The sequence below is a fragment of the Anser cygnoides genome, chromosome 2 (assembly GCF_040182565.1).
Source record: "Anser cygnoides isolate HZ-2024a breed goose chromosome 2, Taihu_goose_T2T_genome, whole genome shotgun sequence".
Lineage (NCBI taxonomy): Eukaryota > Metazoa > Chordata > Aves > Anseriformes > Anatidae > Anser > Anser cygnoides.
The window spans coordinates 48,564,063-48,576,124 of NC_089874.1; the positions used below are offsets into that span (position 1 = coordinate 48,564,063).

Below are 12,062 nucleotides of genomic sequence, written 5' to 3' on the forward strand. Positions count from 1 at the left end.
TTTATCGTCATTATGAAGCTTTAAAAACTAGTCTGTCCTTTGTACACCAGAAGAGTCTACTGAAATGTTCTCTCACTTGTACCGTTAAGTGGCAAAACAAAGCATTTCTGCACCAGAAAGTACTTTTAATCATAACATGTGAATTAATGAGCATTCTCTTGCTACCAGACTTTAAAAGAATGTCTCTCCAGTTGCTAACCATTGAGAATACACCATAGAACTAGCTGCAGAAATTCAGTGCCACAGTAATAACTCCTACGGTATCTTAATAGGTCAACCAAAGAGAGAAGAGAAAGTGTCATACTGTTCACATACCAAAGAAAAGGTCATTTTCAGAGATAGCGTTTCTCTTCTCTGGCTCAGTTAAGTGCCTGAATCTACAACTTCACGCTCACTTCAAACATTTTTCATTGTTTTCATGCACGGTAAAGGGAAAATAACATGCAAAGGTGCATTGTGATTGGCAGAAGCAAATGAACTTCTTGTTACTGACTTTGTGATACAGGAAAGGGAAACAATCTACAAAATGAATTTTTATTAAATGAAAGAAAATCTGTTTTGTGGGTCAAATATGAAATAGAATATACAAAAACTTTACATCAAATCTCTTTTCAAAGAAATTAAATCCTATCTAGACTGAAGCAGCACTCGTTCTTTCCAAGAACACAAATGGGTGAATATGCTTCTTATGGCAGTACAGGATCACACAGTATGCTGTGCTAAATTTCTGGTTACAGAGAAGAAAAGTTAAAAAACTAAAGTGTTTCCCTAATGAACCCAACTATTCCACAAAGTAACTTAAAAACATGAGTTCTGATCATTATGTACTCTTTTAGAAGCAAATGACAGGTGGGTCAAGTGCAGAGTTCACAAAGCTTGCATATCACATTCTCTGTTTCTATACAAATATAAATTGTTCTTTTTCTTTTTTTTCTTTTAAAAATCCTTTTATATTTGATAGCATTTATTCATGGAAAATGATGATCAGTTCATCAGGTTCCTGCTGTATTACTCAGACAATTCCATCTACTTTCTCTCTTAATCCCCCCCCTTTTTTTTTTTGAATATTGTAACCAATAAACCACAAACTGCAATATTTTGAAAAGTTGTTGCGTGTTAAATCACAAATCTTTGTATTACTTTTTTTGTAACTGTCCTGTACATGAAGGTTCTGCAGAGCTCATAACATGTCTTTGGCATAGCACACCAAGTCCCATTTAATACTTTTTTTTTTGTCTAAAAAAAAGGATATTTTCCTTTAGTAAAACATCTTAAAAACATCTATTTCTGATTTTGTAAAATAATGTGTCAACTCTTGTGTTGCTTTGCAAAATATACACACATTTTGGAAAAACATTGAGTACTGACATAAGGGACTCATCTGAAGTCTTATCTGCTTATGAGAAGTAAAATATAAATACAAATTCCATCTTCTGCATGAATGTCACATGAAGTCATTCAATTCAGCTTCAAGTGCTGCTGCCATTTCATCTGCTTCAGAACTGCTTCCTTCCTCATCTTCATTGCTAGACTCTTTACTGGATTCACTGGCAGCATCATCTTCATCCAGTTTGCGCTTGTGACCCCTGTAAGGGTAAACAGAGAGAAAGTCTGTGAATTGAGAAATCTGATTGCTTTTTCAGACCATTATTATTTGACAGGACAAAAAAAAAGAGACTAAAGGACTCAACTTCTTTTCCAGGTCTAGACAAAAAAGTAAAGCAATTACTTTTAAGACGTCTAACTACTACCTCCACAATTGATTTTCTAATTGCTGCTAGTTACTGTCTGATGGGGGTGCAAACGAAGTTTTGTTAATTTTATTTCTCCCATTTCTCCAAACAAGGAATGAAAACAAAAATATAATGCTTTGAAAAAAAAAAAAAAAACAAACCACAAAACACGCAGTTGATTTACTTTCCCCTCACATACCAAAAGAAAGAAGAAATATACCATGTGAATGAGAGAATACCAAAATAGATCTTTCAAAATCATACGACTAAATATAACTGTCTTCTTTTCAAAAACAAACAAACAAAAAACTTAACTGATCAACCATTCTCACTGCACTAGCATCTAAACTTGCATGCTTGCAAACTTGGGGTCTGATTCTTCCCTTTTATGTCTCTTTGAATTAGCACTGCTGGTCTGAACAACACATTTCTTCCCATCTCCAGAGAACTAACCAGATTAAACAGGCAACTTACGTGCACCATACTCTGTTGAAAGAATCATATTCCTGGTTGTGAAAGATCTCCGAGGAAGACCTAATGCTTCAACTGGGACATAGCCATAAGCAAAAGAATTTGGATTTGTGGAATCCTAGAATCTCTTTTCTTTGCCAAAAGGGAATTTTATATCAGACATATACTTCTGAGGCAAAAATAAAAGTTGAGACTTTCTACAGAATTCATAATGAAATGTAGAAATACCTTCAAAAATCCCTCCTTGGTCATTTGATCAAATTTCAAACACAGAAATATGTGCAAAGTGGGTCTCTCCTAAATAATTGTCCTTTTCAACAGCAGATAGGGCTTCATTAAAAACAATGCATTCACTTGCAGTAACAAAAAATTAATAAAGTATCTTTTTGTAAAAAACAATTTAACCATCGTTCCTTTACTTCTAAGAGCATAGAAATGTATCATTACAGCAAGAAAGACCTTTGATAAATACCAAGTTGAACCTCATATACCCAAAGGAAACAAATACAAATATTGTAAGTCAAATATGAGTTTCTAAGCAAAACTGAAATACAAAACAATTTCTATTTACACAAAGACATTCTTACTGCCACTTTTCCAGAAACGTTAATTCTCAGAAGCCCGGACTACTTGACTTGTTGGCTGGTTCAGCCTGACCTTCCCTTTCTCAGCTTTTCAAGGAAACTGACACAACAGGTTGTGAGGCAACGAGGGAAGTCTGAATCAAAATGGTAAGAGAACAGTACTGTGGCACCCCGCTTCTCCATTGTGCTGCACCAGTGGGACCAAAAGATACACAGCTGCTGCTTTACTGACTACCTCCTCACAGTGATGTTAGATTTATTTTTCCTTCAGTACAGGGTGGTAGGAGCAAGTTTGCAGATAATATAAAGTGGGAGGAGTGGCTGAGGCACCAGAGGGCCGTGCTACTATCCAGAGGGATCTGGCCAGGCTGGCCAGCATGACAAGAACCTCATGCAGTTCAGCAATGAGAGGTGCAAAGTCCTGCACCTGAGGAGGAACAACCCTAGGCACCAGCACGTGATGGGGGCTGCCCAGATGGAAAGCAGTTTTGCAGAAGTTGACTCGGGGGGCTTGATGGACACCAAGCTGAACACGAGCCAGCAGTGTGCTGTGCACTTGCCACAAAGAAGACTGCAAGGGTATCCTGGGCAGCAGTAGGTAAAGGATTGCCTGCCAGTCAAGACAGGCCTACTTGGCCCTGGTGAGGCCACACTGGGGATACTGTATCCAGCCCTGGGCTCCCAATGGCCCTAATACAACAACGGGCCATAAAGATGGTAAGGGACTAGAGCATCTCTCCTATGAGGAAAGGCTGGGAGAGCCTGGATTATTTAGCCCAGAGAAGGCTCAGGGGGTCAATACATATATCAATGTATATAAATCCCTGAAGGGAGGATAAATGAGAATGGAGCCAACGGTGCCCACTGACAGAACAAGGAACAGTGGGCACAAACTGAAACGTGTGAGGTTCCTCCTGAATATGAGGAAGGACTGGCACAGGTATCCCAGAGAGGTTGTGGAGTCTCCATCCTTGGAGATCTCCAAAAAGCCATCAGGGCATGGTCCTGGGTAGCTTGCTGTATGTGCCTCTGCTCGGCCAGCGGGGTTGGACCATTTGACTTCTGGAAAGCCCTTCCACCCTCAACCATTCTGTGATTCAGTTATTTTGTGAGTAATGATCCAGTAAGTTAGGGCTGAAGCCCTGGGATTCAATCTGGGGCGCAAATTCTTAATAAGGAAAAATGGGGTGAGGTAAAAGCATTTCCCACAGGTTTTGCTACCTCAACTCAAACACAACCTGATGAGGGAATCACAGTGCACAAAAATCAAGCCTAGTACAGAATAAAAATCAGCTTCTCAGGCATATTGGTGGCTTTTACGCAGCCTACATTAGCACACAGTTCAGATGAAGAAGTGCCTAGACTAAAAATGCCTGGTCAGAAGAAATCTTAGCACATTTCCATTAAAAGTTATATAAATGTATGGAGCTTGAGTTTCACTTGCTCAGTTCACAATGATTTCAACCTTCAGAGATTTAGCACTATTTTAGTCATCGATGATACTATTAGCTGGAAAAAAGCTGATTGCATATTAAAGAAGAAAAAGAAGGAAAAAGTTGTTTAGCAAGTAGTGGACCAGATGCATACACACAGTGCTAACCAAACAATAAGATAAATAAAGACATGGGGGGAAACTATAGCACAACTTTCACAGTTCAAAATATTCATCTGTTTACAATATTATAGCTATGGAAACTGATGGTGTTCTATCAACCAAAAAAACAAAATGTAGTCTGACAGCATATACTGCAAATGCTGTGAGTTTGTTCATTCCTAACTCAATAGCAAAGATTCCGTAGAAAAATATCTATGAAGAAACCAGTATTTCATTGCCAGTTGATTATTTCCTAAAAATACGGAACTGTTTATTTACTGAATAATTAAGGGAAAAGCATTTGGAATTACTAGTCTTTGCAGCAAACCCTCCTTTTTTATTTAAATCCATGCCATAGCAACTACATTTTGTTGAGGACAATCAACAAAATACAGGGACCTGAAATACTCAATATAACTACTTAATTTAAGAATGGTGTACAAGTCTACAGAAAGACTTTCCAGAAAACTAAGTCCTGACATACTCCCATCCCTCATTCAGTTGTATTAAACATCACCTTTGGAAAAGCAAAAAATGAATGCTATCTATTTTGTCAGTCCTTGTTCTTCTGAAAACGTAGAATGACAACTCTATTCAGTCTAGATACGAAAACTTCTTCACTGTCTGGGAGGAAAAAAAATAAAAAAAGAAACAAAATAACAACATCAAAAAAATACAGCTAAGAGTTAATCCGCTGCTATAAGAAAGGAAAAATCTCTCCAGAATGATTGCTCTTATTAAGATATAAACACCTTTCACTACTTGTGTACTGTAAACCGCAGCTGTATAGTTATTCCAAAAGCATTTAAATACATATTTTGAAATAAAACGCAAAGCTAACTCTGATAAAAATATGGAGGAATAACATCAATAAAATAATGCTGCTTTTTTTTTATTTTTGAATTTGGTAAGAGCAATAACATCATATTAACGATTACTGTCTTCAGAGTAAAGCAGTATATCCCCATGGCAGCATATCTGTTAAGAGAACAAACAAAATAAAATGTATATTTTCCTCATTATTTTGTGCCCACTCCTTGTTATTTCAAGCTTCCAAGACATACTGCATAACACTTGTGTGGAAAAAGTTATGCACATAAAGAATTCCTTCTTAATATTTAGGAAGAATGATTCAGCTCTACATTACAGGTTTCCATTAGCCTGATTTGTATTTTTAAATGTAATTTTGCTTGACTGCTATTAAACAACAACAACAAAATAACTAAGTATTATTAACTTCACAAACAATTAAATTTTCCAAAAGACTAAACTTGGAACTTAAAATACCTGACAGCTCTGTGAAAAACCTGTACAAGTCATATTTCCACTGCCTATGCATTAAATATTTTTCCGTTGTATAATCAGTCCTAGGAAGCCCACCAGTTATACAGTTCTAGACTACAGCTTTCCTTCTTATGGTCCAGTTCATATCAAACTCTCTGAAGCCAGAATTCTCAAGTCTCACCCCCCTTTCTTTAAATCATAGCAAGAGAGGCATTATTTTATTTTTCTTATCTGGGATGGAGAAATCATTTTAAAAGAGAACTGCATTTTCAGAAAAGTATTTAAATGAATTAGCAATATATTTAAATAAACATCAAGTAGAATCCATGATGATATTAACATATAAAACACTTATTTATAAATGCAAAAAGGTTATTTTTAGGAAAATTTAATCTAAAGAATGCTACTGAGCACTAAATACACTTAGTGGTACTCCAAAGGTAAAGAAAGGAGTAAAAGAAACTACGAAGTTGCAATTGAACATCGCTTACACATGTGAAAAATAAACCAGGAAAAAATGCTTAAAATAAAAATGCATTGTTAGAACTGTTAGAATGATCACTAAAATACGATTGCAAAGTACAACTATAGGTCAAATGAAAATTCCATTCTTTTAGTTTTCACTCAAATTTAGTTCTCTGGAAGAGTCATAAGTAACAAAGCAGTGAAAGGAAGTTCAGTATTTGTTGCTTCTATCACCCTTAGTTTGTAGTTGGCTGAAAATAGTGTTGGATTTTTTTTCTCTCTATTAATTGAAAGGCAGATTCTGTCAAGTCTGTTCAACATCTTAATGGAACCCTTTTAAGAAATACAATGTTCCATTAAAATAGAAACATCTAATAGGCAAAGCAACTAGAAGGGCAACACAACTCTTGTTTTCAACCAAAGCAAAACTTTTTTCTTTGTTTCAAAGAGCTGCAAAAGAAAACTATAGAAAGTATTTAAATAAATCATCACTTTAAACTCCAAACATTCAATCTCCCACCCCTACTCTGTTAAGCAATAAACTTCTAAATCATTGCAAATTGACCTTTTTTTTTTTTTTTAATTCAGTAGCTCCTAAAACAGGTACAGTAACAAATAAGAGCCTGCAGGCTAAACTTCTTTAGTCTTTTAAAACCAATCAGCTCATAGCACTGACATCGTAAATGAGAACTTAAATTTGGTAATAAACACAGTCAAGCTACTCTGACAAAAATACATAGCACCTGTAAGCAGTTTGGAAGGCAATTGTTTGAAGAGGGCATTTTACACCAGCTGCCACCTTCCAACAGCATGAAAGTCCAGCACCGGCAATACCACTACAAGACTAAGCCCGTGCACGCTTCTGAAATCCAGTGTGGAATGCCTGTCCTGGTTTCCACATGTACTTAGTCCACAGCTTTCTGTAAACTCCTTCTGTAACAGAAAGAAGGGTGACGCTGAGTTTTACAAAGCAACGGGAATTTGACTGCCTTCCATAGGACTTGGACTATGAGAAGAATGGTTTCTTTAGATAAACTAGTTCTGTTGCAGTATCCTTTGGTTGCCATGAATCAGACCTCAATCAGCAAAACTACTGTTTAACCAATTTTAAAGATGCTGGTGCAGTACCTGCCTGACAAGATTTAAGGATGTGGGAACTGAGAACATATTAATTGAAAAATCAATGTTGTGGGAATTAATGCACTACATAGGACAGACAAGAAGATTAAACTTTCACAGAGACATTCCAAGTTTTGCTTGAAATACTTAATACTTAACTTCTTGACGTGAGACACGTGACAACATCTTTTATGTATGGTTGACACAATAGTAAGCAATTGTCTGTAACAGACCTGTAAAATAGAAAGCTCATGTGTGTCCCTGAGGCAATTTATGTCATCCATCTGTGCAGGAATATTCATCTGTCTGCCCTGGTGCTCCTCCCTGGCCCTGGCACAGCATGCTGCCAAGCACATGGCTTGAGAGCAATGAATAGTCTTAACCCTCTTTCTACAAACCAGAGTGCATGTTTTTACCTTGCCCTAATGCTATCACAACCAGAACAACGTTTAGTGTCACAGAAAAATGACATACACCTCACACACTTTTTTGTGAACTCGTCCAACATTCTTTGCAGGATTACACGATAATCCAGAAATCAAATATGGAGAAAAATGCACAGAGCATGTTTACTGCATAGCACCAGTATGAAGAAAGAAATCCTGCAGTTGGATGTCACTGAACAGCATGCTTTTAATGTCCTTCATGGAAACGTCTTAGTTGGAATTGGTGAATTTCCTCTAACAGCTCAAGAACGTATTTTAACTAACACAACGGTAAAGTGTGATCTAATTCATTTCTATTGTGGCCATACATTTTCAGTGCCTTTCTGCTTTAAAATTTAGCACACCTACATATTATTCCAATGGTAAACAGCTATTCTGAAAACTTTAAAAAATGTTCTAAGTGCAGTTTATACATCTCTGAATATACATGCTAACATGTATCTAAACTGAAAGGAAGTTTTTAAAGTCAGCAAATCATACAAAGTTTAAAATTTAAAAGAAAATCAAAAATTACTACTATGTATCAATAAGAATATTTCATTAAATTTCCTGGTATTTAGACTAAAAGGAAAAATTAATAACCCTCCCCCTTCACTGAAGATTTTTACTTCTTAACAATTAAAAATTTACTTGCGTTATTTCAAAAACAGTGTAGCAATAAAGCTTTGAAAGGAGACTCCATTTTCTGTGCATTTAACTAGTAATAATTAGATTGGATAAAGCAAAACTGAAAAGCTGCACCTACAGTTTTGCTTATACCACTAAGTCACAAGTAAGTAAACTACACCTACAAAATATCGCCTATTATTTCATTAACTTCAAGTTGTTTGAAAATAACTCATGTAGTAGTTAGAAGAAAACATTTAAATCTCGTAACATGAAATATTTCTTCCAAAGGTAAATATCAGGTAACAAATACTCTTGTCACTGATTTACAGAAGACAACACAAAATTAAATATCCTTTTCAGTATGTGAAGCACCAGACTGTTAACTGACACTTTCATGATGGTAACTGTACAGAAGCATTCTGTCATATAATCTCTTAATCCTATTATAAACTAACAGAAACACCATGATCTATTCACTTTTCATCAGCAACCTCACCCTCTTCCTAGACTTCTGCATTTGAAATAACCTCTCAAGAGGGGAAAGAAAATACACGTCAATTAACGTATCGATATTTTAAATGCTAAAACAGGCCTTCATTGTTTGAATCAAGTTCTCTCTCCAGCTTTATCTAGTTTACAGATGTTACCCATTCTGACAACAAATGTCATTAACTTCTGCTGCTAAACGAACGCTGGAAATAGTCTATATACATATATAAACATATAAGGCCAAGAGAATTTAACCACAATTTTGAAGACATAGTTTTGTGTTTGGGCAAAACTGCTATCATCCCTACTAATATATAATTTAACAAATGCCATTTAAATAACAACAAGCAAAGATTGTGTAATTTGCATCAGAAGAGATACATTTAGAGAAAGTTACTTGCTGATCAAAGAATGAGGGAGCAATGGTATTGCAATCCGTGGTTCTGAAATAGTTTCATCTTCCTTCAAGTTGCTTACCATTTCTAGCTGCTTGCACGACATCACAACCTATAGTGCTCCCGGTGTAAACCTGTAAAAATCTACGTTCTTGTCTGGCACATGTTGATTGTGAATAGGATGGTAGATACACAAGTTTGTAGAGATTCTAGGTAGGTCTGGGAGGCTACAATAGGAGGCACCAAGGATCATCAGAGAGCAAAGGATGTTTCAAGCCTTCCTTCACCAGTGCTTAACAGATACCGTACAGCAACTCTATCTGATTATTAAATCTGGATCTCTATGCTACTGGGTCACTTAGCACCACAAATTCAATTTGAATCAAAATGGCACGTCAGCATATTTGCCAAATCAAATCAGGCTGCAGAGAATTCACTGTACCTGTTGTTTTTATGCTGGCTGCCATATGACAAACTACCCAGTAGAACAGATCACAGCTCTGCTGGCTAATCATACTTGAGCCCATATACAGTTTGCTCTACAACTTTCTTCTGTCAATATTTCTAGAAATTTTTGAATTGGTTAAGGCAGTTTATACTTATCTGTACTTTATGTTGTGCAGTTGCAACTGTTTTTTTTTTTATTGTGCTGTCCAAAACCAAGGTTCTTTATACTGTTCAGCTACAGCCTTTCCTGTACCTCTAGTAAAGATGTCTCAAGTGTAAGATGCTTCACAACTATTATCAATACAGAGTAACAGATTGCTACTGAGCCTCATCTTACCTGATGTAGTAGTACCAGTCACAGGCACGTATAAAGTACAATTAGCAAGTTATGTGGATAATATGATACACACAAGAGGAACGTGTAAAAAGTTATTTCTCTGTGCTCCAAATGCTACTTACACTTCTGAGAGAGCCACAGAACTTCAAACAAGTTAACAAAAATTAAGGCTGCAACAAATTTTCTCTTTCTTAGAATAAGAAAATCACACTATTACAGACAGGAGCAAGATGCCAAGCAGGACTGGACCAGAGGAAAGTTGCCTTACTTACCTCTGTGTGACTTAGGGAATAAAATCACTTTGTAGACACTCTCCCAGTTGGGAGAGACTGTGAGCACACTACATAGCTGAACTGTCTGAAGCAGGACTCACTCGTGTATACTACTGATCCCTTCTTGGTAGTGCATGTGTAGCAGTAGAGGTGGAGAGGCCTGTCCATGCACCAAGGTTTTATAGGCAGTCCTAGTTCCTTCAGCTCAGGTGCAGTTTTTCCACTCTTTGTAAAACCTGGAACCCTAACAATCTTCTTGTAACACTCTCAGGTATTACCACTCAAGGTTAAAGACAGACAAAGATGTCTGAAGTGAACTGCAGTGTCAGCAGATATATGTATCTTTTGATTGCTGTTGGTCGTGTCTGCAAGCTCTACAGCTTGCCTGCCTAGCATGAATGTATTTTTATGAACATTCAACTTCAGTAACTCAAGGGCTATTTCCTTGTAACCAGCAAATCAAATACTGTCATCTATTAAATTCAATTTCTCAGTGGATATTTCCTGGGATAGCTCAAGGCACGCACAAGCCACACCAGCAGTTTAAAAGTGGCAAAATGAGAAACAGAGACGCTCCCTTCAATGAAGAGGAAATCCTTCTGTACAATGTGGTTGCAATATGCATGAGGCACATAGCAAGAGACACTTCTGCCATTGTGGCATCTACTGTGGAGTGGGGACTTAAACCGTGGATATTTTACTTTTCACATGCTTGGCTTGGCAGGGACGATTCCCTGCAATCAGCATATTTCAGAAGTATATTATGTCAAGCTCAAGATTTCTGCAAAACTGACTTTGCTTTTCCAAATGGAAAAATCTAGTAGGAGTTCGTATGATTAAGAAACTACTCACAAATGGGGTGATCTGTCCATTTTAATTTCTAGTTTTTATCCTCTGTATTAAGAAACAGCACTGCCTTTCTTCTCCCAGTGTTTTCAGAACAGCTTTAAGTAATCATTTTAATTGTTGATATATACTGCTGTTTAACAGCCATTACAGTCTGTCAGGGGTCAAGATTAATGTACATTAATTATTATGTGAAATGTAAAGTACTTTTAGAACTCTTTAGGGAAACTAGAGGGTTGTAACATATTAGCTATTTTTCCTGATTGGAACAACATTGCCTTCACAATATTCATGTTAATGTTCCAAGGTCTTAATAGTGTCATGGAATGAACGATTAAAACCCTTTGCTAATAGTTGTTAATGTACTTCTTGGTTTCCTTATTCTCAAGAGATATTTAAATATCCATATATTTTACTAAGGAAAAAATCTTAATTGTTTAATAGCTTATATATTGCAGTGAAGCACTCAGCTTCACTAAAGGGAAAAATGCTGGCTAAATTATTTTATGGCCAGGCAATTCTTCAGAGGCTTCACGTCAACTTTCTCACTGGTATGTAAATTAAAGCAGTATGTTACCAGTTTTCCTCATTGCGAATTTCATGTCCTCCTTATCTCTCACCACTCCTTTCAAGTTACAGTTGCAAACGAATATTAATATCCACAAACGGCTGAAGTGGGGGTGGTGCTAATAATAAGTGCTTAAATATTTGCCCAGTGCTTGGGGAGCTGTTTCACTGACAAGGGGGAAGGATACCAGAGACTGGTATAGCTGATTGCTCCTGTGGAGAAACAGAAATAACTCCAACTCCAAAACCATCTTAGAGGTTTTTACCATCAGACAGAGGAACTGGAACAGTGCACTATTTGTGGCACAAGTGCTCTGAACTGTAAGATAGAGTGAAATGGTTTTCCCACTGCTCCCCTTGTATGAAAAGGGACCAAACACTAAGAGCTCAGGGTGGATTATGAG

The 12,062-nt window shown here is 36.7% G+C and overlaps 1 protein-coding gene across 1 annotated transcript in view; it reads right to left on the minus strand.

Moving 5' to 3' along the window:
* Positions 1 to 520: 520 nt before the first annotated feature.
* The window catches only part of CTDP1 (CTD phosphatase subunit 1), a 94,948-nt gene continuing 83,406 nt past the window's right edge, over positions 521 to 12,062 (minus strand). Inside the window, exon 13 of the mRNA XM_048075811.2 lies at positions 521 to 1,586. Coding sequence (XP_047931768.2) covers positions 1,445 to 1,586 — 142 coding nt within the window. The 3' untranslated portion in view covers positions 521 to 1,444. The remainder of the gene's footprint in view (positions 1,587 to 12,062) is intronic.